Source organism: Gadus chalcogrammus, chromosome 3 (assembly GCF_026213295.1).
Source record: "Gadus chalcogrammus isolate NIFS_2021 chromosome 3, NIFS_Gcha_1.0, whole genome shotgun sequence".
Lineage (NCBI taxonomy): Eukaryota > Metazoa > Chordata > Actinopteri > Gadiformes > Gadidae > Gadus > Gadus chalcogrammus.
The window spans coordinates 26,598,983-26,625,832 of NC_079414.1; the positions used below are offsets into that span (position 1 = coordinate 26,598,983).

General features: G+C 47.4%; 2 protein-coding genes across 3 annotated transcripts; both read left to right on the forward strand.

The window, feature by feature from the left end:
• Positions 1-1,018: 1,018 nt before the first annotated feature.
• On the forward strand, positions 1,019-5,516 carry gpr78a (G protein-coupled receptor 78a). Its single transcript, XM_056587029.1, has 3 exons — positions 1,019-1,990; positions 2,961-3,074; positions 4,676-5,516. The coding sequence occupies exons 1-3, from the start codon at positions 1,293-1,295 to the stop codon at positions 4,908-4,910; spliced, it is 1,047 nt and encodes a 348-aa protein (XP_056443004.1). The 5' UTR covers positions 1,019-1,292; the 3' UTR covers positions 4,911-5,516.
• A 147-nt stretch (positions 5,517-5,663) lies between these two features.
• Positions 5,664-18,584, forward strand: cpz (carboxypeptidase Z). 2 transcript variants are annotated; one of them, XM_056587028.1, is made up of 13 exons: positions 5,664-5,958; positions 6,455-6,490; positions 6,913-6,964; positions 7,711-8,033; positions 8,670-8,885; positions 9,506-9,702; positions 12,468-12,629; positions 13,146-13,304; positions 13,626-13,761; positions 14,754-14,893; positions 14,970-15,069; positions 16,025-16,170; positions 17,081-18,584. In XM_056587028.1, the coding sequence occupies exons 1-13, from the start codon at positions 5,871-5,873 to the stop codon at positions 17,282-17,284; spliced, it is 1,959 nt and encodes a 652-aa protein (XP_056443003.1). In that variant the 5' UTR covers positions 5,664-5,870; the 3' UTR covers positions 17,285-18,584. The 2 variants fall into 2 exon arrangements, with proteins under 2 accessions (XP_056443003.1, XP_056443002.1); XM_056587027.1 differs by having other exon boundaries at positions 9,506-9,741; positions 17,081-18,583.
• Positions 18,585-26,850: the final 8,266 nt, after the last annotated feature.

Sequence of the window (26,850 nt, forward strand, 5' to 3'; positions counted from 1 at the left end):
GATTAGTGGGCGGAATAACATGTTTATGCAGGAATCTCCCCTGTGGCCAGTACAGCGCTAAGCCTCTTAATGCGGGACTTTGACATTGTGTTGCCGCTATGTTCTAGCGTTAGCTCATTAGCGCCTCCCCCTTATTAACACGTTCTCAGACTTCTGGTCCTGCAACGCTTCACGGATCAGTTTTGCTCCGCTGCTCGCCCTGTTTAATGAATCCTCTAAGTTAGGCCATTAAGATGCAGCAGTGATTGGTGTACAATTCACACATAGAATACATGAATGTACATATATTATTATCCCAATATCCCCAGAATTATTCTCTCTCAGGATTATCAAGATTATCACAATATCACCAACATAACAATACTCAGTCCTTATACGCTCCTTATGGGCTTATTTATTGTCCCTCTCAATTGCTTCTTCATCATCCGTGAATATGAGTATACGTGATACAATGTGTACATTACATTGCCAAGCCCTCCCTTGCTCCATACCAGAAAAGAGATCAGAGAGAGAGAGAGAGAGAGAGAGAGAGAGAGAGAGAGAGAGAGAGAGAGAGAGAGAGAGAGAGAGAGAGAGAGAGAGAGAGAGAGAGAGAGAGAGAGAGAGAGAGAGAGAGAGAGAGAGAGAGAGAGAATCATCCTCCGATTTGGGTTCGCTAGGAGATCAGTGAATATATGGAATGTTCTTCTGATCTCAGGTGGGCCAGATGACCCATAATAACCAGGTATTACGCACATGTGGAAATTAACCCCTTTTTTGGTACCTTGGAATTCTGGTTACTAGCCTACTTGAATGTTATAGGGTGTTAATCATAAGAGTAACTACAATGGTATAACTGAATAGGCTACTTAACGTCTTTTGTAGCTAGTATTGCAAAACAATTAAATAAATCAGTTCAATGATCACATGAACCCGCAAATGCTTAGCGCGCAGACTCACCAGTGCGCTCTCAGAGCGCGTCATCATCTTTGGGTTGGCAGAGCTTGGCCACTTCTCACATGGTCAGATGCCAAGTAGGCTTCACCACACACCGCACTCCATCACTTCGCGGCGATGGATCCGGGGCGAAGTTAACTTCACTCGTAAATAACTAAGATGGATAAAAACGGTTTGTTATTTTACAAACAGGAGAAGCAGCCGTGCGAGGATTCAGCACACTGGACAGCTCTTCCCTTCTTGTACTCCAACAACTTTGCGTCATGAATGCGTAATGACCTCAAACTCGCCCGTTTTGGGAACTTTCTCTCGCGGCTCTTGGGAATGTCGTCCACGGCGGGACGTCTCGAGATGAGATGAACGTCACGGAGCTCCTCTTGGAGCTGGTCCTCATGGTGGTCGCGGTGGTCTCGCTGGTCTCCAACCTCTCGGTGCTGCTCTGTTTCCTCCAGAGCGCAGACATCCGCGCCCACGTGCCGGGTATACTGGTCCTCAACCTCTCCTCCTCCAACATCCTGCTCACCCTCATCAACATGCCGGCCACCTTCGTGGGGGTTGCCACCCGGGACAACCCGTTTGGGGACGCCTACTGTAAGGCCGTGAGCTTCTCGGAGACCTTCCTCACCTCCAACGGCATGCTCTCCATGGCGGCTCTGAGCGTGGACCGGTGGGTCGCGGTGGTCTTCCCTCTTAGCTACTCCACCAGGATGGGACCGAGGGAGGCTTTCATCATAGTTGCGTATTCATGGCTGCACTCCGCAGCCTTCTCCCTCTCGGAGCTGGTTATGTCCTGGGGCGGATACAGCCACACCTACGCCTCGTGCACGCTGCACTATAGCGGGAAGAGGGACGGCAGCAGCGGCACCGTGGGACCCTCGCAGCTGGGCGCCTTCGTGGCGTTCACCGCGGTGCTGCACGGTAGCGGCTTCCTGCTGTGCCTCACCGTCATGACCATCTCCTACCTGAAGGTCCTGAGGGTGGCCAGGTTCCACTGTAAGAGGATAGATGTCATCACGGTGCAGACGCTGCTGCTGCTGGTGGATATTCAGCCCAGGTAAAGGGAGACGCTCGTTCAATGGTAACGTCCAGGGCCGTGATCAGCTTTTTGAGGACTCTATGCAGAATGTTGTTTGGGGGCCCCGGATTTCTGAATCCATGGTGGGGGATTACAAACTCTCTAAGGGGGGAATACGTTTTACATTTAAACGCATCGATCAAATGCACTTTAAAAGATGTTTCCGGATGCCTAGAACGAGGTTAATTGTTGACAAATTGAAATATGAGGACTAGTTTTAATATTTTTGTGGCACTATTGGAGAAAACAACCTAGCCAGGGCTTGTATGCGCTAACCAAAAAAAAAAATCAGTTCTAAGAGCTGCTTATCACTGGTTTTGTACAGAATGGATGTAATTGAACCGCCAACTGACACATAAAGTAACACGCCTGCAACTCATGGCGGATTTAAATCTCCACATTGACGATACCAAGAATGAACCAGGGGTCAAATCCTTTAAGAGGAAAAGAGCCTCAACCCAATAATCGGAACCCAATAATCGGAAGTTGTCCCCCGCAATTTAAACCTACGCTAAATGACGATCAATGGGAAACACTGGGCTCCCCTACATCCCAAACTTCTGAACAAATAGAAGGCTGAAATGGAAGCTTTTGGGTCCCCTTGTGTCTTTGGGGCCGAAGCATAGTGCAGAAGCATAGTCTGCAAATAGCCAGAAACGGCCCTGGGAATGCCAGTTGATAGAGCATGTCCAAGGATAGGTGGAGCTGACTTTCTCACTGTTCTCACTCTCTCTCTCTCTCTCTCTCTCTCTCTCTCTCTCTCTCTCTCTCTCTCTCTCTCTCTCTCTCTCTCTCTCTCTCTCTCTCTCACTCTCTCTCTCTCTCTCTCTCTCTCTCTCTCCTTCTCTCTCTCTCTCTCTCTCTCTCTCTCTCTCTCTCTCTCTCTCTCTCTCTCTCTCTCTCTCTCTCTCTCTCCTCTCTCTCTCTCTCTCTCTCTCTCTCTCTACAGTGTTAAAGAAAGATGTCTGGCGGAGCAGAGGAAGAGGAGTCATCGTGCCTCTAAAAAGATTTGCCTCTTCATCGGGTCTTTTATAGTGTGCTTCACACCCTACGTGATAACAAGGTAACTGCTACTGGAATCTACATTACATTACATCACATACCCATTAGACATCGGTATCATGTCACACAAACCCATGCACACACACACACACAAACCCACACACACACACATACACACACACACACACACACACACACACACACACACACACACACACACACACACACACACACACACACATGCACACACACACACACACACACACACACACACACACACACACACACACACACACACACACACACACACACCGGAAAGTACATGTACTGGAAAGCACATGTACACAGACACATTTCTTTCTGGACTACAATTACTGTTATGTATGCAGTGGATGGTCAACAGTATGCATTCTTATTGTGACGTTGCATACTTGTAACAATCTTACACTGTCTTGTAACATTTTTACAAATTACACTCAACAGGTGCCGTAGAGCGCCCCCTAATGCATTGGAATAGCAATGCATACTGTTGACTACCCATTGCATACATGACAATTACTAAGTCGTTTTTCATGAAGGTTTAATCCGATTGGATGGATCTTCAGCCATCTTGCTCAAGGGTCTAAAGGCTGCGTACACTAGTGATCAAACCCTCAATAGCCACCTCACCATGCCGTCACTAAGAACTCAATCAATCCCCAAAGGTTCTCTGACAGATTAAAGCGGAGACCTCTCTCTTGCAAAAGTTAAAACATGTACTCTGTAATGACGCATGTATACGATGCTGGGCCTGGATGCCACTTCTACACATGGCACTTTCGACCACTCTACACTTTATTATTGTGTTGTTATCGTGTGTGTGCATGCGTATGTGTGTGTGTGTGGGTGTGTGTGTGTTTATTAATTATTGAGCTTTGGGTGTGTTAGTGAGCGTCACTGGTGGGCCTACCAAACAATATTCATTAACTTGTGGTGGTGAAGCAAATCAATATGAAATAGGGGGTCTGTCACAGTGTCACTATCAGCCCAGGGGTCCCTGGCCTGGAACACGTTGAAGACCTCTGGATCACCTCTGTGATGACCTTCAATCACCTCTTTACAGAGGTTATTGTTTCTAAATAAATATACTTCAGTTAAACTTTCTGTGTGGTCTCCCCTTTTTGTCATGAACTACAAGCTAGTCCATGACAAAGTGTATGAACCACATATACAGGATATAGTCAAACCAGGTCTTACATTTGTTTACATTTAAGGGATTTTGCTGACACTTTTATTCATTCACACATTACATTTACATTTACATTTAGGGCATTTAGCAGACGCTTTTATCCAAAGCGACTTTCAATAAGTACATTTGTCATAAGAAGTGAAACAATATATCGCTGTTGGTACAGTGAAGCCGTTCATAGAACCAAGTGCAAGTTCTAACAATCGCTAGGTTAACTCATTCCCCGTACACACCACCAGCGAAGTCCACCACGCAGGGCGACAGCCAGCTCGTCAGGAGCAGTCAGGGTGAGGCGTCTCGCTCGGGGACACCTCGACCCTCAGCTAGGAGGAGCCGGGGATCGAACCAGCAACCTCCCGGTTACCAGCCGACCCGCTCCACCTCCTGAGCCGGATGCCGCCCCCCTTTCAGCTCTCTACCTTCTCCGTCCCCAGGATCACCCAGCTGGTGCCCCAGGTCCACATCCCTCGTCCGTGGGGCATCACCACCAAGTGCCTGGCCTACGCCAAGGCGGCCAGCGACCCCTTCGTCTACTCGCTGCTCCGCCAGCAGTACCGTACCGCCCTGCTCGGCATCAGCCACCGCATCCTGCGACGGGAACGCTACTCCTTCTCCACCCACAGCGCCAGCAGCATGACGGACGTGGACGGGGGGACCAGAGTCCCCTGAGCAGCGTCTTCTGAAGGGTGGACGCCTTTAGGGTTTGGTTTGGGGGTTTGGCGTAGCTAACGAGGTAGAGAGGGTTGACTGGTAACCGGAAGGTTGCTGGTTCGATCCCCGGCTCCTCTCATCTGAGTGTCGAAGGTGTCCCTGAGCGAGACGCTTCACCCTGACTGCTCCTGACCAGCTGGCTGTCGCAGTGCATTGTTGACTCCGCTGTCGGTGTGTGAATGGTTTGTAAGTCACTTTGGTTAAAAGCCTCGGCTAAATGTAAATGGTTTTAGGCAGAAGACCCAGAGACACAACACGGTGACTTGTGACGGATAACCCTTGTCAAACAGTTGGGAGTGATGATGTGTCTTATGGTGAAGTACATGCTGTGTGTTGGCACGTCACGACCTGAATGAACTGGTTGGCCTCTGGAACCACTAAGACTTCTGATCTTAGTGCTCAATGAAGATCTGATCTTCTTGCCGACTGTTCCTCACATTGCAGTCGCATGCTCTAGAACCACATTTGAAGTGGACTGAATCGGATTTGAGGCGATCAGATGTTCTGTCCCCATCATCACGTCATGTAGGCCTATGTGTACAGCTTTTTTGTATTAAAGGAATTTGTGTCAATTACCGTGACTCTTTTTGTTATGTTTCTTGCGTAAAGTTCATAACTTCGATCACCCCTAACGTCAAACAAAACTCAAATGAACGTGCTTATCGCAACCTCAACATGAACCTTCCCTCCCAGCGCTATTGCCTGAGTGTTCCCATTTGCTGTGTAACATGATCGCTGCAGATGCAAAGCCATAATTCTCCGCAGAGCCACACATCTGTCGGTGAAGGGATGCTCCGCGAAAACAAAGGAACGAGGTAACCGCTGGTGGTTAATTGCAGGAGGGAAGTTGGAGGTCCACACGCAGACTGGACGCAGTGCCACATCACAAACCCCTGCTCGGCTGCGTTATACTGCAACATGCATTTCGCACAAATCGTGTTCTTTCTTTCGCTCACTCAGTGTTTGTGCGCCCTACCGCAGCACTGCGGGACCGGAGATAACGTGGGTAAGGTCAACTCACTTTAAAGATTTTGAATTTGGAAAAAGTACTTTTAAAGGCTTTACTAGTAGGTACTTGCACGGCGATAAGGTTGCATGTCTGGTATCCGCTGCTTTGTGCTGTAAAGTTGTTAAAATGAGCCGAATGCATCGTTTTATACTTTATAACACAGTTTTATACTTTATAACATGTGCCGAGTTAATTTCGGCACATGTTGCCTCGCTGTAATGCATTGATCGTCGTTTGCCATGAAAGTCTGTGTTTGTCAAAATTGAACCCAGCTTTTCGGATCTTGTTGTGAACACGTTGGACGTATTAGTTACATCCATTGACTCACTAAAGCTGTTCGCAGAGTATGTTGTTAGTTATCTTATCCCTGTCCGGCTTGGCTGTTGTTACTCTTGAATCTGTCGCCCCCTAGCGGATCTTCTCCTCCCTGCCTGAAGGGAAAGATGTTGGTGGCTCTACTGATTTGCCATTTTTGCTATTTTCTTTTCCACAGGACCATGCAGTAACAATGCAGCGGTTGAAGAAAAACGTAGGTTCTATTAAAAATCCATTAATCTTAGTATTTGTCAGTGGCATCGAATGAATGATAGGTGATACATAATGTACCTATGTACATTTTTTATTTATCAATGTTCTTTCAAGATTGTTTGTTTTTAAACAGAACTACATGAAGGTAGTGGTATCACATTAATTAGTATTTTCAGTATTTACACAAATTGTAAATAATATACAAATTAATGTATTCTGATAATCTAATCGAAATCGGTTATCCTAGCAATTGTTTGTGTTTGGCACTCGGTTCTATGAACATCCTTACTGTAACGACAGCGATATATTGGTGTTGTTCCTCTTTCTTTTAAAAAAAAAGTAATTATTGTGAGTCGCTTTTGATAAAGGCGTCTGCCTAATGCCCTAAATGTAAATCAACTATCTAAACCTTTTTTCCCACAGCTAAATGCACAGAGCTGAACCTGGGCTACTGCAATAACATGGACTACTCAAGGTGGGACCCACACACACTGATATACACACTAATAACTAAACATCACACACACTGATATACACACCAATAACAACACTTCACACACACTTATATACACACTAATAACAAAACTTCACACCCACTGATGTACACACTAATAACAACACATCACACACACTGATAACACACAGTGCTCTACGTCTGCTCATGACACAGGCTGGGTTCCATAATTCACCCATTCATGCACACATTCACACGCCGACGGCGTTGTCAGCCACGCAGGGCGACAGCCAGCTGGTCAGGAGCAGTCAGGGTGAGGCGTCTCGCTCAGGGACACCTCGACACTCTAGCAGGGAGGAGCCGGGGATCGAACTAGCGACCTACCGGTTACCAGCCAACCTGCCCTACCTCCTGAGCCACGTGCCGCCCCAATGCATCCCCCTCTCTACCCCTGACCCCCCCTCCCTCCCCCCAACAGGACCATCTACCCCAACCGACTGGGCCACATGCCCCCCTAATGCCTCCCTCCCCCCTCCCTCTCTCCCCCCAACAGGACCATCTACCTCCACCTACTGGGCCACTTGCCCCCTTAATGCCCCCCTAATACCTCCCCCTCCCCCCCCCTATAGGACCATCTACCCCAACACCCTGGGCCACATGCCCCCCTAATGCCCCCCTCTCCCCCCCCTATAGGACCATCTACCCCAACATCCTGGGCCACATGCCCCCCTAATGCCCCACTAATGCCCCCCTCTCCCCCCCCACAGGACCATCTACCCCAACATCCTGGGCCACCGCACCCAGCTGGACGCCGAGTCGGGGCCCGAGTACCTCCTGCTGACGGTGCTCCACGGCCTGCTGAACGGAGAGTGCTCCCCGGACATCCGGCTGGTGGGCTGCTCCGTGCTGGCTCCCCGTTGCCGGGGCGACCGCGCCGCCAAGCCCTGCCGCAGCACGTGCGAGGAGCTGCGGCGGCAGTGCGGCCACGCCTTCGAGGCCATCGAGATGGCCTGGCCCTACTTCCTGGACTGCGACCGCTTCTTCGCCAGCACGGAGGAGGGCTGCTACGACCCCCTGGCCGGGCTGAAAGGTGTCTACCCCGCCCTGGTGTGATGATAGGATAAAGACCAATAGATCAGATACATCTCGCTCTCTAAGTATGTGGACTCACCCGTTCTGTCCCCCCTCTAAAGCGGTTATTGTGAGTTGAACGTTCTGGCACTAAAAAATAGTACTTAGCATTGGGTAGCATCTTATCCTAGCTATCTTTGTTGTCTACGGGGAATTGTTTAACCGAGTGATTGTTCGTTTGTTCTATGAACATCCTTACTGTACCAACAGAGATATATTGTTGTTTCTCTTTCTTCTGACAAATGTACTTATTGTACATTGTATCTCCTCCTCCTCTTTACCTTATCTTCTCTCTCTTCTCCTCTCTTTAACTTTCTCATGTCTTTGCTCCTCCTCCTCCTCCTCCTCCTCTTCCTCCTCCTCCTCCTCCTCCTCTCTTTACCTCATCTCCATTGTCTCCTCCTGCTCTCTGTACCTCTCTCATGTGTCTCCTCCTCCCTCCTCCTCCCTCCTACCTCCTCCTCCCTCCTCCCACCTCCTCCTCCTCCCTCCTCCCTCCTCCTCCTCCCTCCTACCTCCTTCTCCTCCTCCCTCCTCCCTCCTACCTCCTCCTCCCTCCTCCCTCCTACCTCCTCCTCCCTCCTCCTCCTTCCAGCCAGACAGGAGCAGTCGTTCGCCAGCCTGTCCCTGGACGAACCCAGCACCATCATCCAGTTCACCTACACCACCAACGGCCAGATGTACGGCCTGCTGAAGAGGACCGCCGCCAAGTGCTCCCACATCGCCCAGGTCTACAGCCTGGGCCGCAGCACGGAGGGCCGTGACCTGCTGGCCATCGAGTTCTCCCGTAACCCCGGGCAACACGAGCTCAGTGAGTCCCGACCTAGTCGCCGCGGTAACAGACATAAAGGGGGATTCGAGGGGGGGGGGGGGGGTCTGGGACCCCTTGATTGACACTTGAGACCCCCTAAAAGCTTTAATAGTTTAATGTGGGGGTCTCCGGATAAATCGTAAAAATATTATTTTTCACGTAAAGTATATGTTGTAAAAGCTTACTATGTCCAGTAACCCGTAGTCAAAATGCACAACATTTATTCACACCTATGAATAGGCTCCAGAGAAATATTGTTGTGTTGTTTATTCGCATGTTGCCGTATTCTGGTCTGCCTCATCATCTTCCTCCCTCTTCTCCTCTCCTTCCCAGTGGAGCCTGAGCTCAAGCTAGTGGGCAACATGCATGTTCTCATCTTAGTGTCTGCTGTCCTCATCTCCCCGACTACCCTGTGGTCCTCCCCTCCACCTATACCCTATACCCCCCCCACGCCGCATCACCCATCTCTGGACGTCTGGTCTCATCCGTCCTCCTTCCTGTCTTCTCTCCCCCTCCACCTATACCCCCCACCCTGCCCCGCCTCGCCCATCTCTGGACCCACCTCCCCACCCCACCGTAACATCGCCTCTTCCTTCCCGTTCTCCTCTCCCCCCGCCCAGTGGAGCCTGAGATCAAGCTGGTGGGCAACATGCACGGTAACGAGGTGCTCGGCCGCCAGCTGCTCATCTACCTGGCCCAGTACCTGTGCTCCGAGTACACGCTGGGCAACGAGCGCGTGCAGGCGCTGGTCAACAGCACACGCATCCACATCCTGGCCTCCATGAACCCCGACGGCTACGAGCTGGCGGCCGCAGAGGTAGAGGACAGCAGCGACCGGGACCCAAACCGCCAGGAAGTAAATACTGTTAAGATTGAGGAAAAAAGAAAGATCAACCTGCCATTATCCGCCTCTGTCCCGCATGGCTTGTCTGCTCGGTCTGCCTGTCTGTCTGTCTGCTCTGTCTGTCGGTCTGACTGTCTGTCTGTCTGTCTGTCTGTCTGTCTGTCTGTCTGTCTGTCTGTCTGTCTGTCTGTCTGTCTGTCTGTCTGTCTGTCTGTCTGTCTGTCTGTCTGTCTGTCTGTCTGTCTGTCTGTCTGTCTGTCTGTCTGTCTGTCTGTCTTAAAGGGGACATATCATACCACCAGGTGTGAGTGTGATTAGCCTTACAAGCCCGAAAATCCACCCCATATGACCGGTCTACCAGCCTACTCAGTGGACTGAAGTAAACGTTGCTCATCTATCCAGCACAGATCTAGGTGGACACGCCCACTAGTGATGTCATATGGGGCCGATTTCCGTAACGGTTGTAAGGCTAATCACACTCACACCTGGTGGCATGGCATATGTCCCCTTTAAGACAGACAGACATCTCTCTGTCTCGCTAACCTGAACTCAGGGACCCCTTATCCAACTGAACCCTCAGTTGGATAAGGGACAACTATCGCCCCCTGCTGAATCTGTTCGGAATTTCCATTTCCATCACTTGTTTTTCCAGTTGGGATTTCCTGATCTTTTTGGTGATGCATGCAGTGCATTTGGGACTTTTCCAATTCCTATTCCTATCCTTTCCTGTTCATTCAACGTCATGTCAGACTGACATAACCTTCCAATGTTTGTACGTATTAAAGGGCCTCAGATGTTACCTTTACATCTTAGCACACCCCTGCAAACAGAAACATATTGGAATGATCTTCTGTATGCAAAGATATAGATTAAAGACAGCGGCATAGCAATATTTAATACACTGCAAAGTGAATTTGATATTGCTTGCTAAAATTTGATTGCCAAATATTTTCTACAAAATATTTATAATGCAATGCACTGAATGTTTTTTTAGTTTAGCCACTAATAGACATTGATGCATGGTCTGTCTGTCTTGTTTTCTGAATCAACTGCTTTGGTAGTTTATTAAGCAAGTTTATACAGCAATAAGTAAATGTGTGAAGAAAAGTCACATCTGAGAGAAAAATACATTTGTCTAAAACATATATATTATGACATATATATTTGACAAATGTATTTCCATTGATTTGCAATAGTTTCTTTGCCATATTTGTATGAATGTGAAATATGGGACAAATAAAATCTATCTTTGCACAATAGTTGTTGGATAGATTGGACATTATATAAATGTGTATGATATTACACATTTGTAAGGTTGTGTCTTAACTGCCACAACATCGGATACATGGTCATCATCTTTGACATCTTAACATTTTTACTCAATTCAATTTACTCATTTAACTCCTCAATTTACTCATATTCATACTGAATTCATATGTCTTACATGTTTTTGAATTAAATAACCACTAATATCTAACAGCCAGCGTATTAAGCTCTGTATTAACAGTGCTATGTAGCTCTGTATTAACAGTGCTATCTGCTGTATGTAGCTCAGTGCTAACAGTGCTATCTGGCCTATGTAGCTCTAGGTTAACAGTGCTATCTGGCCCATGTAGCTCTGGGTTAACAGTGCTATCTGGCCCATGTAGTTCTGTATTAACATTGCTAGATGGCATATGTAGCTCAGTGCTAACAGTGCTAGCTGGCATATCGCTCTGTATTAATAGTGCTAGCTGGCCTATGTACATATGTATTAGCAGTGCTAGCTGGTATGTAGCTCTATGTTAACAGTGCTAGCTGGCCTATTTAGCTCAGTGCTAACAGTGCTAGCTGGCCCATATAGCTCTGTATTATCAGTGCTAGCTAGCATATGTAGCTCTGTATTAACAGTGCTAGCTGGTCTATGTAGCTCTGTGTTAACAGTGCTAGCTGGTATGGAGCTCTGTATTATCAGTGATACTGGCCTATGTAGCTCTGTATTAACAGTGCTAGCTGGCCTATGTAGCTCTGTATTAACAGTGCTAGATGGCATGTAGCTCTGTATTAACAGTGCTAGCTGGCATGTAGCTCTGTATTAACAGTGTTAGATGGTATGTAGCTCAGTGCTTACAGTCTTAGCTGGCATGTAGCTCAGTGCTAACAGTGCTAGCTGGTCTATGTAGCTCTGCATTATCAGTGCTAACTGGCCTATGTAGCTCTGTATTAACAGTGCTAGCTGGCCTATATAGCTCTGTATTAACAGTGTTAGCTGGCCTATGTAGCTCTGTATTAACAGTGCTAGATGGCATATAGCTCTGTATTAACAGTGTTAGATTGTATGTAGCTCAGTGCTTACAGTGTTAGCTGGCATGTAGCTCAGTGCCAACAGTGCTAGCTGGTCTATGTAGCTCTGTATTATCAGTGCTAACTGGCCTATGTAGCTCTGTATTAACAGTGCTAGCTGGCCTATGTAGCTCTGTATTAACAGTGTTAGCTGGCCTATGTAGCTCTGTTTTAACAGTGCTAGGTGGCATGTAGCTCTGTATTAACAGTGTTAGATGGTATGTAGCTCAGTGCTTACAGTGTTAGCTGGCATGTAGCTCAGTGCTAACAGTGCTAGCTGGCCTATGTAGATCTGCGTTAACAGTGCTAGCTGGTATGTAGCTCAGTGCTAGCTGGCCTATGTAGCTCAGTGCTAACAGTGCTAGCTGGTATGTAGCTCAGTGCTAACAGTGCTAGCTGGCTGAACTCCTCCTCAGGGCCCACTAATGAACGGATGGACCAACGGCCGCGGCAACGCTCAGAACATCGACCTGAACCGGAACTTTCCGGACCTGACCTCGGTCCTGTACCGCAACCGGCGCAGCCGACACTACCGCACCGATCACATCCCCATCCCTGACTCCTTCTGGTTCGGGAAGGTGACCAAGCTATGTATTTCTAAGCATTTATAAACTACTAGATATTATATATTTTAGATTATATCTATCCATCTATCCACCCATCTGTCTATCCATCCATCCATCAATCCATCCATATTATTATTAATATTATTATCATCATTCTTTTTGTATGAATTCCGGTTATTATTATTGTTGTTCTTATTTGCATTTATATATTGCAAGCTGGCAATATGCATAATTATATGTTTTATTAATAGGCCTACTTTGTATAACCTTATTACTGTTATTATACCTATATTAATAGTTATACTGTTGTGGCTGCTGTTTTTGTTATTATAAATAGTCATTATTATAATTATTAATATTTTAATTATTATTAATAATAATAATCATTAACATTTTAGTATTATTTTATTTTATATTATATTATCATTATTATTATTATTATTAGTCGTAGCAGTGGGGTAAGTAGCATTTACACTGGAACGCAAACTAATTTCTTATTTTTCATATTATTTCCTCGCTGGCCTGTAGGTGGCGCCAGAGACCTTTGCAATGATGAAGTGGATCCGCTCCATTCCTTTCGTACAGTCCGCCAGCCTCCATGGCGGGGAGCTCGTTATCTCGTATCCGTTTGACTTCTCGCGACACCCGCAGGAGGAAAGGATGTTCTCCGCGACTCCGGATGAACTGGTGGGAGGGGCAGACAAATATATTCTAGAACATACTGAAAATATCCCAGATAGAGAGGGGGGCAGTAAAGGTCTGGATGGGGCAACGGTAGATAAATTAAATTAGACAACATCTGACAAATATTTGCTACAAACACAGACACGCACATATGATATTATTGTTGTTATGGGTCAATTTGTGCATTGGTTTTCTTTCTTAGCAATTTTACATTCATTGATATTGTTTTTTTTCCACAAAAACACAAGATTTCAAAACCAAACAAATATAAAAAGCGTTCCCATTCCCTCCCGCTGCCCTCCCTGTGACGGTGGTGACCCCCAGGCCTTCAAACACCTGGCCCGCACCTACGCGGACTCCCACGCCACCATGTCCAACAACGACACGGACCGGTGCGGGGCCTCGTTCTACCGGAACGGGGGCATCATCAACGGGGCCTTGTGGTACAGCTTCGCAGGCGGTGAGTGACCGAACTACCTGCCCTGAAGCTCAGCACATCAGAATCAGAATTACTTTTATTTAGTGCTGTCAAGCGATTAAAATATTTAATCGCGATTAATCGCATTAATTTCATAGTAAACTCACAATTTTTTTTCTATGCTTAATATCCCTTGATTTCTTTGTCCCATTAATTTTTCTCATTTTAATGCTCTTATCAACATGGAGAAGTGCATCGGCTTGCCTTGCGCAAATGTTTTTTTTATTGATAACAACATTGGCATATACTGATCAAAACAGGACGATACAAAAAAAAAGCCTATAGTGCAATTAAACGATGAACATACAAACATACTGCCTTGAACATAGCAGTCAGGCTACTGCTTCTTTGTTTTGAGAAAAAAAAAAAAAATTATTGCACTCAACCTACCCAAGAGTACAATTCTTAGGCTTGGTGTCTTAGAATGTGTCTACACGTGTCTGAGAGTCATTCAGAACCGAGTTATAGAGGATTGTTGTTGTGGAGCTATTAGTCTTACTATAAGATACAATTATATTCAAATTATATTTACCTTGCTTATGTAATTACTATTCAATTTGAAAGGAATTGTGTTCATTCTCCCCGCACCTAGAGATACCTCCCTTCCTCTCTGTAATTGAGAGGTGAAAGATAGTTGGCGTTTGAATTGCCACTGTAGCCACAAAGTCTGATACTAAGGCCATGCCAATCGACTGACTGTTTTGTAGATTCCTTAGTCTTGCAGCCTCGCAGACCTCACTTCCCCCATAGTATATTGCAGTTAAACTTTGTAACCTTTGTATTAACTATCCGCAATGCAAAGTTTCCCTGTAAGAATGGTGTATGATTGTCTCGTTGAATGCATTCTTGGTAACTTTGCTGTCTTTATCTTCCCATGATCATGCTCTAAAATAAATCTAAGATTTTGGTGTCTTAAAAACGTAATCATTCTCCATCAATTGTGCTCCTTCTCACAACCTCTGATCTGGTCGCAGGTATGTCCGACTTCAACTACCTGCACACCAACTGCATGGAGATCACAGTGGAGCTGGGCTGCGATAAGTACCCCACAGAGGCCGAGCTGTACCCCGAGTGGAAACGCAACAAGGAGGCTCTGCTCAGCTTCATGGAGTCGGTGAGTGTTTGTGTGCGAGGTCAACAGGTATTAGTGTGGTTTAGCGGTGTGACTGAGACGTCTCTTCCCCTCCCAGGTCCATCGGGGGATTAAGGGCGTGGTGAGGGACATGGACGGCTATGGAATCAAAGGAGCCACCATCGCCGTCAGGGGAATCAGGAAGGACGTGACCACAGGTAGACGCACCCTCCTCCTCCTCCTCCTCCCCCTCCTCCTCCTCCCCCTCCTCCTCCTCCACCTCCCCCTCCTCCTCCTCCTCCACCTCCTCCTCCTCCTCCTCCTCCTCCTCCTCCTCCTCGTCCCCAGGTCACAGTATCGCCTGCCTCAGTGGAATCCTACCTGAGTTTGTCCTCACCTTGTGTTGCTATGTGTTCACAGTGTTGATACACGTCGTGTAATGAGTTACATTTACCTTTACATTCAGGGCATTGAGCAGACACTTTTATCCAGAGCGACTTACAATAAGTACATCTGTCAGAAGAAAGAGAAACAACAATATATCGTGGTCGGTACAGTAAGGAGGTTCATAGAACCGAGTGCCTAGCACCGATACCCTAGGCACCCTAGGAGGTGGACCTTCCGGTCCACCTCCTGTTGGTAGAGCGATCCCCCGGCTCCTCCTAGCTGAGTGTCGAGGTGTCCCTGAGCGAGATCCTTCACCCTGACTGCTCCTGACGAGCGGGCTATCGCCCTGTGTGGCTGACACCGCCATGAGCCGTCGGTGTGTGATTGTGTGCATGAATGGGTGAATGTTGGGCAACATTGTAAAGCACTTTGAGAGACCACTGGTTAAAGCGCCTGTGAAAAAGAGTTTCCTCGACGCACATGGTTGTTGTTAAAAAGCATATTTTTTACTTTAAACAAATAGCACAACCGTCGAGTCACTTGCACAACTCAAGCCTCCCTCCAGTCTAAAACTCTGGCCCTCTTAAGGAGCACCAGAATGGATGTGGCTCAATTACCCCATGAGCCACAGCTGTAGACTATTGCAGGGCTAACAGCCAGACAGGAATATGTGCATCTTTGGTTTAAAACAGTGAAGATGCCATTCACATCTTCACAGCAGCGTATGAAGGCAGTCTGTTTACCTCTGTCCTCATCTCCGTACCCGTGTCTTGTGTCTTCCTCCAGCGGAGGACGGGGACTACTGGCGTCTCCTGAACCCCGGGACCCACATCCTGACGGCCACGGCTAAGGGCTACTCCCGGGTCTCCAAGCGCGTCCGCCTGCCCCACAACATGCTCAGGGCCGGGGTGGTCGACTTTGTCCTGAAAAAGGTGAACGCATATGGTTGATTAGATGTCGATTGTCTTGTGAGTGTTGTACTTGTCAGGTTTGTTATTATGTTCGTTCTATAAAATAAGGATAACTTGTTTGTATGTATCCATTTTAACTATGATTTACAAGCACCAGTACAATGTTACAAGGGACCCTTAACAGGTGCCTTAGAGCGCCTCCTAATGCATGGGAGTAACAATGCATACTTTTAACTCTCCATTGCATGCATAAAAGTTGTCGTGTTTATAAGTAACTTTTTTATCTACTGCTGCCATCGTGTTTGGTCAGGATCATTTAGAGTGCATGAAACCCATCCAACCGCTTCTTAATTAGCGTCGCTTTCTTTCCGAAATCAATCTTCCACAATCAATATCGTCGGTAGAGTGGAAAGATATCAGAACGTCTCAGTTTGAATCAAAGGGATGACGGCAGCGAGCGTTCAGCATCACTGCTGTCCTCATCAGCACCCTCATCTACGACCTTGTTCCTATTCCTTCCTTTCCTTTATCTGTGTCCTCCCTTCCTCCATCCCTCCTCCCCTCCTCCCTCCCTCCTCCTTCCCCTCTCCTCCTCCATCCTTCCCCCCTCTCTCCTCCTCCATCCTTCCTCTTCCCTTATCCCTTCTTTCATCCTCCCTCCTCCCCTCCCTCCTCCTTTCCTCCCTCCCTCCACCCCTCCTCCCTCCCCCCCTCTTCCTCTCTCCTCCCCTCTTTCTCTCTCCTCCCCTCCTCCTCCCGCCTTCCCCAATCCCTCCTCTCCTCCCCTCCCTCCTCCCTCCTCCCCTCACCCCCTCCTCCCCGCCCCCCTCCTCCCCCCCGCCTCTCCCTCCTCCCCTCCTCCCTTCCCCCCCTCTTCCTCTCTCCTCCTCTCCCTCCTCCCTCCCCTCCCCCCCCCTCTCCCCTCCATCAGGTTCCGTTGGAGCCCGACATCGACGACCACTTCTTCCCAATGGCCGACTCCTGGGAGCGCTTCGACCCCTACAACCAGTTTGAGCGCTACGGCGTGGTGGCGCGCGGCGAGGAGGGCCTGGAGCGCCAGGAGAAGCCCTGGTGGTGGAACTACTTCTCCCAGTTCTCCTTCTCCCCCCCGACGTGGCTGCTGCGTAACGTCTAGACACCGGGGCCCGACCAGAGAGAGAGGGAAACGCTTAACGCTAATGTAGCATTGTAGGAGCGACCGGTAATGGAGGAGGAGTGGATATTTGCTATCGAAGTGAGGGAGAGGGAGCCATTACGGGTTACATGTATCACCGAGGAGGAGTAGTGGTCCCATGTGCTTCACTGGCAGAATGGGAAACAGGCTAAATATAATTCCAATCCGAAACCTTGGCTTTAGCTCAGTTTTTACGTTTGCTGTTGCATTAAAAGCATCGCCTGTAAGTGAATGAATTAGAGCATGTAGAATTATTTATACAAGGTGGATCATTTGTGTTTCGTCAGTAGCATCGCAGTCACTACTTTACGTTGTCTCTCTTTTTTTACTCTGATCGACGACAAAGACAATGATGAGATGAACAGTAAGGCTTGGTTTTCTTTCGGTGGTCTAGGTGCTTTCTCTACAGGTGGTGTATTATCTTCAGACTGTTGTGCATCTCAGTGTCTGGAGCGAAATGGTTTAGGACGTGTCTATGTGCAGCTTGTCTTTGCCATGTATTCTCCTTTCGTATTATCCCCTGACAGCAGGAGTTACCTGTGGTTTTTAAGGATGACAAATCCACATAGTTCTCATTAACAAGAAAGTGTGATTTTCCAACCACTTTGCTAGGTTTAAATGTTCTTCTTCATAGGTCACGTCCATAGCTATATGTCTTGGTAATGTATTCAAGGTCATGTCGAAGCACTACCTGTCAAATATATTACCAATAATACTATCTGACATCTCTGAATACAAAACACGGAAATCAAATGTTTTCCATTGTACCTCATCTCACCTGTGTTTCTTGTTCAATTAAATGATGCTCTTAATAAATTATGTTCATCATTTAACTGGACAATTATCTTAAAACGTGTTATTGAGGCAGTTGAACTATTAAGTCACAAGATGGTGCTAAAGAACATATCTTTTGCTTGAAAGTAATGACCAAGACTTTATCACGCACGTTAACACACGGATACACGCATGCATTCACGCACATGCACACGCATGCCTTCATAAGCGCACGCACACACACACGCTCACACACACACACACACACACACACACGCTTACATACATAAGATCAAAAAGCTTTTTGGTGTAGAGACGCATTGTTCCTTCAAATGCATAACGTGATACTTTTAAGGAGTTTTTTCTTCTAATCCCTCACTATTTGAATAAAGCTGTATGCTAGTATCCACTGGGCATTTAAGACTTCAGTTATGAATCATCAATGAAGCAGAAGTAAGCAGCAGAGAAGGCTTTTTCAGGCCAGCCAGGGTAAGTGAGCAAGGCTCCTGCATAAAGGACTCAAACAACATAATAGAGTATTAAAGTTAATGTTAAGTGTTTTCTCATAATGGATGATGGATGTGTGTGTGTGTGTACGTGGGGGGGGGGGGGGGGGGAGGTATTTTTGTCTGTGTGCATGTGTGTGTTTTAAGTTCACACAAATTACATATATTTGGCATTTCCTTAAATTACATTGAATCTAACTAGTGCAATTTTCTTTTTGCTGTGGATGGGGGGGGAAGCTTAATATTCCACTAAAGCAAATGCCCCCTGATCTAATTGTACAGGTAATTTGTGAAACAGGCGTCTGGGTAATGAAGCTGTCTAATAAGTTGCAGGGGGACACTCAATCACAGCCATGTGACCCTATCCTGAAGCGTGTTTAAACAGGGTTCAACTAAGGAACAAGCTGCCAGGCGGAACAAAACAACTAGAAAACTGCTTACTTTTATTTTACAGCTGCTTTTTGTTTTCTGGTGAGAACATTTCTGCTTACTTTTATCTCGATGAATGTTGAGGAAAAATGAGTCAACTAGTAAACTGCCACTTATATGTCAATAAGCTTTGGTCAAACTGCATTTTTAAGCTCCAATCAAAGATAAATCAGGAACCAAATCAAACATGTCAAATTAATGAATTTGATTATTAAAATAGGCCTGTGATTTATTTAGCCAGAACAAAGGCATTTTTAAATTGCAAATGTTATCCAGAGCAATGCACACAAACATGAAATATATGAATTGACGCCACTGAAGTACACAATGAAATTATACTACACTTGTTAATTAATTAAAGTTTCATATCATATCTGTTACACTGATTAACAACGCCGTCATTCACGCAACTCAACCAGCAGTGGTCACCGCTGAAACGGAGAAAGCCTTGGGGTGAATCGCGTGCCGTGCCAACCCTCTTCCTCCGTCCTGTCCATCTGCCGAGCGGTTTACAGCAAAGTGACCTGTGCTTGAACTAAAGTACATGTATTAATCCCCCGCATATGCATTACCCATCTGATAATTACACGGACGGAGCCCTGGAACACGGATCACAATACGAATCAGGCCCTGAAGCGAATGCCAGCGGTGAGCTGACTGGACAGCAGGATGGAGAATACTGAGGTTTAGCTTCAAATGTGTGGTCGCATTGCACAACACAAATTAATACATGATGCATGCACAATTTAGACAGTTTTACTTTGCTTGTAAACTGGGAGTACACTCTCAACGGTCGAGGGTTGGATTATAGTCTCAGACCTAGGTGTGTGATAAACCTGCCGCTTCTAGAGTCGAAGCAACAGCACGTTCTCGTACCTCCAACAGTTTTTTCAAGATGGCTCTTAAAACCATGCTATAATTATCTTCTTTCCAAGGCAATGTGTTCCCAGATGCCTCCTCCTAATGTTCTTGGAATGAGTTTCCATCTGGCGGTCCCCCCTCACCCCTCCTCACCCTCATCTCTGTTTCTCCCCGGTCTCCCCTATGCGCCTTGTAGTCACTTTCAATCCGACTGCATCGCTTTCCCTAACATAACACTTTTTAACACTCTGCATATATAATGCAAGCACTGACGCACTTTGCTCTGAAGTTATATCTCTCTCAACCACCCCTCCGTCTCTCACTCTCTCTCTTTCTCTCTCTCTCTCTCTCTCTCTCTCTCTCTCTCTCTCTCTCTCTCTCTCTCTCTCTCTCTCTCTCTCTCTCTCTCTCTCTCTCTCTCTCTCTCTGTCTTCTTTCCACCTTCTCTCTCTCTCTCTCTCTCTCTCTCAACCACCCCTCTGTCTCTCTCTCTCTCTCTCTCTCTCTCTCTCTGTCTCTGTCTTCTTTCCACCTTCTCTCTCTCTCTCTCTCTCTCTCTCTCCCTCTCTCACTCCCTCTCATACCGACTCTCGCTCTCTCTTCTTCCTCCCAGCCCTTCTCTATCTCCCCCTCTCCCTCTCCCTCCCTCGCCCGTCTGTCGGGCTGTCTGGGTCTCTGTGTTCAGCTGTGTGTCTGCCCGGGCCCGGGAGCGTGAGGCCTTGCTCAATGTGGCAGAGAAGATGTGTTTGCTTTGCAATTACTCTCCATCAGTGGAGACAAATGGAGGCAGCCAGCAGAGAGAGACTCAGAAGGACAAGGCCAGAGCGCCGCACAAAGGAGGGGAATAACACCGCGATACGCAGGCCTGTACCGACCTGATCCCGGGGGTGAAGCCCAGCGATCAGGGGGGGAGAGCTGGGGCGTTCCTACGCCCGGGCGCGGGCCGGTTGGAGACGGAGACGGCGGCTGGCGGTGGGATTACGCTGCTGGTCGGGATCCGCGGTGACACGTTAATTGGGGCTTTGGAGAACGACGACTGAGTTGTGATCCCAGCGACTGGCGGGCCCGTCCTGCTGATCTGTGTGTGGAGCGACGCAGCGACTCTGTCTCCCCGGGGTTCTCTGATCATGTGATGGATTGTCTGCCTCTTGCACCAACCGTGGTCGGAACAATACTGTTATTGTTGCTCTGTAAAGAGGCATTGGACGTGTTTTATTCATGGGGCGAGGGGCCTGTTTTTATGTAGTTTGATGACAGTGCATTGCAGTTACTATCCATTGAGCAAGGCATGATTTTAGGTTTTGCATTCACACATTCATAAATTAATATTGACGTTGTACTTTTTTTCATGATAGGCCTACCTGTTCTGTATGCTGAACTACTGCATACGATAGCACAGTGAATTGCTCTGTGAGGTGACATTATCATATTTATTATAGATTATGTCATTCAGGGTGATTTCTGACATTCACAGATTAATGGGGACAATTCCACCAGAAACATGCAGATACTTAAACACACACACACACAGACACACAGACACACACACACACACACACACACACACACACACACACACACACACACACACACACACACACACACACACACACACACACACACACACACACAAAGACACACACACACACACACACACACACACACACACACACACACACACACACACACACACACACACACAGACACACGAACACAAACAACACACAAACACAGTCACACAGACAGACAGACAGACAGACAGACAGACAGACAGACAGACACACAACACAGGCAGAATGTGGATGAAGAGGCTGCTCTGTCTGCTTCCAGACGACGATACAATGAGCTGCTGAGCAAGGCACTTCTGCTCTCTCACGCTTTATGAAGCATTCTAGAAGAAACCGACTTGAACTGAACACATTGACTCTCTCTCTCTCTCTCTCTCTCTCTCTCTCTCTCTCTCTCTCTCTCTCTCTCTCTCTCTGTCTGTGTATCTCACATTTAACTTCCTCTGCTGTCTATCTGCCATTCTATCTGTAACCCCCTCCCCCCCTTGTATGAAGGGGCCGTGGGGTTGGGGCCAGGGGTCACCAATTACTCGCGTAGGGCTCAGAGCACAGCACGGACCCTGGGCTCCGGGCTGACAGGTTGCATTACCGTCACACGGGATCGCAGGTAGAGGACTGCTGCAGCAGCAGCAGCAGCAGCAGCCAGCTCCGACCGCAAAGCCCCGGCCCAGCCCCGGTCTGGGCCCGTATCGACCCGAGTCCGCCTGGAACCTTCCTCACGGCTGAGTGGTCTGGCTCCCAGTCCCCCCCCCCCCACCACCACCACCACCATCATCACCACCAGCAGCCTGGCTCTTACCCCTTACTGGCCCGCTGGGCAGAATTAATTAGCATGTCTAGCCCGGTGTGCTGGGAGTCCAGAGACTACCGGTGAGCCCGGCCCCGGTGGATCAGCGCTCGAACCCTCCTCATGAGGGGGCCGGTGATCGGCTCGCTGATGGGTTTGTGTTGCTTAGCGTAGCGTGGGTCCACCGGGGAACACGGTAGCACTGCTATTACTGCTGCTGCTAGCGCTGCTGCTAGCGCTGCTGCTAGCGCTGCTGCTAATAGCGCTTATATAATACTACTACGACTGCTAGTGCTGACATAATGCTACTACTATAACTAATAATCCTGCTACTGCTATTAGCGCTTAATATAATGCTACTATTCCTGCTAGTACTGATATAATAATACTACTACTAATACTGCTATTGGCGCTATAATACTTATAATCCTGCTAGTACTGATATAATAATACTACTACTAATACTGCTATTGGCGCTATAATACTTATAATCCTGCTAGTACTGATATAATAATACTACTACTAACACTGCTATTAGCGCTATAATACTACTATTCCTGCTAGTACTGATATAATAATACTACTACTAATACTGCTATTAGCGCTATAATACTAATAATCCTGCTAGTACTGGTATAATAATACTACTACTAATACTGCTATTAGCGCTAATACTGCTATTGGCGCAAATATAATAGTACTACTACTTCTGCTAGTACTGATATGCTAATACTACTTATACTACTACGACTATTAGGGCTAATAATACTACTACTACTTCTTCTTCTGCTGCTAGTACCGATATAATACTACTAATACTGCTACTGCTATTTGCGCTACTGCTGCTATTAGGGCTAATACTTTGCTACTACTATAATAATAATATAATAATACCACTACTACAAATAATATTACTCTACTCCAGTAGACATGGTGAAACACAATCTGACATGTTTTCGTTATCATTTGGTATGCTGAATCTTCTGCTCTTGGTGCTTCAGGTAAGTGATTATATTAGTCAGTGTCGACAGCCTGCAATTTTGACAGCCTCCCATATCACCAAAAACTCAGTTTTACCATTGAAAATGGTACTTAATGTACGCACTTATTGTACGCACTTAATCTACATTGCACTTATTCGTAGTACTTAATTGTGTAACATCTGCAGTAGCTGCTAGCATTGCTGTACACGGGGAATGGGTTAGCCTAGCGATTGTTGTACTTGCACTTGGCTCTATGAACATCTTTACTGCACCGACAGCGATATATTGTTTCACTTCTTATGACAAATGTACTTATTGTAAGTCGCTTTGGATAAAAGCGTCTGCTAAACGCCCTCAATGTAAATATAAATGATAATATCAGAAGAGTGGATGACGTGCAGCCTTCCACCACCTCCACCGCCACCACCCTCCTGATGTCAGCCGGGCCGAGGCAGCAGAGCCGTCTCCGGGCGGTGTTGTCCGGGCTCCGGCGGGAGAGACCCTGCAGTCATTAGGCCAGAAGCAGGGCCCTCAGCTGGAGCTCCCATGGCTCCTGGAAGGAGAATCCCTCTGCCCTATTGCCCCGTTCGCTGTGCTCAGCCAGAGCCCGCTGTAATTGCAGGAGCAGCAGCAGCTCCACTAATAAAGGGTGTGTGTCATCTCCCATCCCCAGCCCGCATGTCTGTCCGCGCCACACGGCCGGCAATTAGACCCCGACCCGGGTGTGTGTGTGTGTGTGTGTGTGTGTGTGTGTGTGTGTGTGTGTGTGTGTGTGTGTGTGTGTGTGTGTGTGTGTGTGTGTGTGTGTGTGTGTGTGTGTGTGTGTGTGTGTGTGCGTGCGTGCCTGCGGTCAAGTGTGTGTGTGTGTGTTTGTGTGAGTGTGTGTGTGTGTGTGAGTGTGTGTGTGTGTGTGTGTGATTATGTGCGTGCGTGCGTGCGTGCGTGCGTGTGTGTGTGCCTGCGGTCATGTGTGTGTGTGTGTGTTTGTGTGAGTGTGTGTGTGTGTGTGTGTGTGTGTGTGTGTGTGTGTGTGTGTGTGTGTGTGTGTGTGTGTGTGTGTGATTCTCGGGGTGCAAGTTCATGTTATGTGTGTGTGTGTGTGTATGACCGACCATATACAGAACCTACAACACATCAACAAAGAGAGAAAACGTGATAATATCGATGTTGATGTCAGCGATACGTTTGGGTTCTCAATTCATCTTTTTAATAACAAAATAATCCTTAAAAGAAGACTTAAAAACAGACGTTTTCCGACCGCCCTTCAGATATACATTCTTAAGAGAGGAGCTCTTCCTTCCAGCCCCAAGGAGCCCCCAGACAGACTCACTTCCTTTACACAACACACCCATGGCTGCCCATCCGCGTCGCTCACAAAGGCCATCAGGGGGATTTGCTAAGATGGCCGCTGATCTCTCCTGTGAGCGCTCTATTGTTTTGTTTGATTTGCTCCGCGGAGGCTTGACCGGCTGCGTGTCACCGGCACACAATGGAGAGGGGCTGAGGCCTCCTGACCCCCGCACTCATTTACCAGCCTAATCTCCCCCTAAGAGGGCCGCTCGGTGCCGGCGCCGTGCGTTTACACCTCCGCCGCTTTGTCCTCTGTTTGGTGTGAAGTTATTGAGCGACTTCCTCTCGGAGCCGCCGGCCGGTCGCTTTCGTTCTGCGGCTCGCGGCTCGAGACTGACATCGTTTCCTCTGGCTCTGGAGTCAATTAAGCGTGTGTATGTGTGTGTGTGTGTGTCTGTGTGGGGGGGGGGGGGATGTGAGTGTGTCGGTTTGTGTGTGTATGTTTGTGTGTGTGTCTGTGTGTGTGTGTGTGTGTGTGTGTGTGTGTGTGTCTGTGTGCATGTGTGTGTGTGTTGTGCGTATGTGTGTGTGTGTGTGTGTATGAGTGTATGTTTGTGTGTGAGTGTGTGCATGCGTGTGTGTGCGCCTGTACACTTGCTTTTGTATGTGTGTGTGTGTGTGTTTGTGTGTGAGTGTGTGTGTTAGCGTGTGAGCGTGCTCGCCTGTATGCGCGTGCCTGTGTGTGTGCGTGAGTACTTACGTGCTTGTTCTAAATATGCTTTCTCACATTCTCGATCTTATCCGGAACCATCTCCCATAACATTAGCCCGTCGTAGTTTGCGTTAGATGTGCCGCTTTGCTCATTGGTGCGTCGATACATCCGTCGCCGTAGAGACGAGCCTCGAGGGCCGGTGTCCGGTGGCCCAGAGGTCAGAGGTCAGGGGAAACTTTCCCTAAGCGGCTCCGATACGTGTGAAAGCTGAGACGACTCGGCACCATTTGTGTCTGATTACGTCAGTTTCCTATCGGCCGACCTCCGCATCCTGGGTCGCGCGCCTCAACACTCCGACACCGTTTGGTATCACATGACCTTTACATTACGCACCCCATTAAGAATACAATCAACACCAACATGTATGGATTGGAGTCCAGAGTGTAGCGTTGTCTTCCTAATTATTTAACACTCGGTAAGCCTGAAGAAGCAAAGAGCTTGATTCCTAAAACGTGTCTCTGGAAGCCTTATGGGTCCATGCTGATAGTTCATCTTAATAATAATCATATACAATACAAAACAATGGCTCAAAATGTGCAAACTAGACATTGACTTAATATGGCTCTTACACAGAGGTTAAGGCGTTATGTTGAAGAAAGTCTACACTTGTCGATTGACTGAAATTCAGACAAATTATCAAGTAATTCAGAATCATACCAAAATCAAATCATACCTAACACATCGAGTCAGATACTTCATACTGTATTTTGGGTGTTCGATACATTCTCAATATTTATACATTGACTTTATTCCACTATCCACGTGAACACAGTCAGAAGCACATCCAAAGCACTTTAACAAAGTGAAACAAGAGCCTTTGAAGAAGTAACATCCCTTTCCCCCACGTTTCGATTATTCAAACTCCCATGATCCTCCTCTGATTTTACGATACATTTCTAAAGGAAAACACGATCAAACTAGTTTGTTGTTTCCTTTCTCGTGACGCCTGCGATGTTCCACCGGGCCGCCACTGAAGCCTCGTCTCGCCTCCCCTCCTCCTCCTCGGTGATGTCTGGGAGCCGGAGACCATGAGGCTGTCATTAGTAAACATAATGGAGGTAAGCAGGAGGTGGGGATAGCTGACGAGCCGAGGGGACACGGACGCACTCGTTGCTCTTTGGTTTCTGCATACCAAACACATTGCTCGCTGACCTAGATTGGCAAGCACCGACTAGATTAAATGTTAAGGTAGTCATCGAGTTAGAGATAATTATTTTTACATAATTCTCCATCGGAGCTGTTTACAGCCCAAGCCGTTCTTCAATACGCAGTTCCCTCAGAAGTCATTGCCTCTGGGGGGAAATGGTTTGGTTAGGCAAATGGTGCTTTGGGTGGGCAGCATCTGATCTGTGATTGGACAGATGGTTATTCTGTGGCTCTTTGGAGACAGAAGTGGAAAACATTTAAGAGTTCTCTGTGTAATATTGGGTTATTTAGTCGATGGTGAGAAGAAGATCCCCTGAAAATGTATCACAATACGTCTGTTTGCTGAATTATGTGCTCCATTCTCTCTGGTATGAACCTTAACCAAACCTCAGTCGGATGCTATTAAAATAG

What these genes read in the sequence shown, in the direction of transcription:
- gpr78a (XM_056587029.1), top strand. Translation starts at nt 1,293, where the DNA reads ATGAACGTCACGGAGCTCCTCTTGGAGCTGGTCCTCATGGTGGTCGCG. An exon ending in CTGGTGGATATTCAGCCCAG is followed by an intron (nt 1,991 to 2,960) that starts GTAAAGGGAGAC and finishes CTCTCTCTACAG; the next exon opens with TGTTAAAGAAAGATGTCTGG. An exon ending in ACACCCTACGTGATAACAAG is followed by an intron (nt 3,075 to 4,675) that starts GTAACTGCTACT and finishes CTCCGTCCCCAG; the next exon opens with GATCACCCAGCTGGTGCCCC.
- cpz (XM_056587027.1), top strand. Translation starts at nt 5,871, where the DNA reads ATGCATTTCGCACAAATCGTGTTCTTTCTTTCGCTCACTCAGTGTTTG. An exon ending in CGGGACCGGAGATAACGTGG is followed by an intron (nt 5,959 to 6,454) that starts GTAAGGTCAACT and finishes TCTTTTCCACAG; the next exon opens with GACCATGCAGTAACAATGCA. An exon ending in CCGCGACTCCGGATGAACTG is followed by an intron (nt 13,305 to 13,625) that starts GTGGGAGGGGCA and finishes GGTGACCCCCAG; the next exon opens with GCCTTCAAACACCTGGCCCG.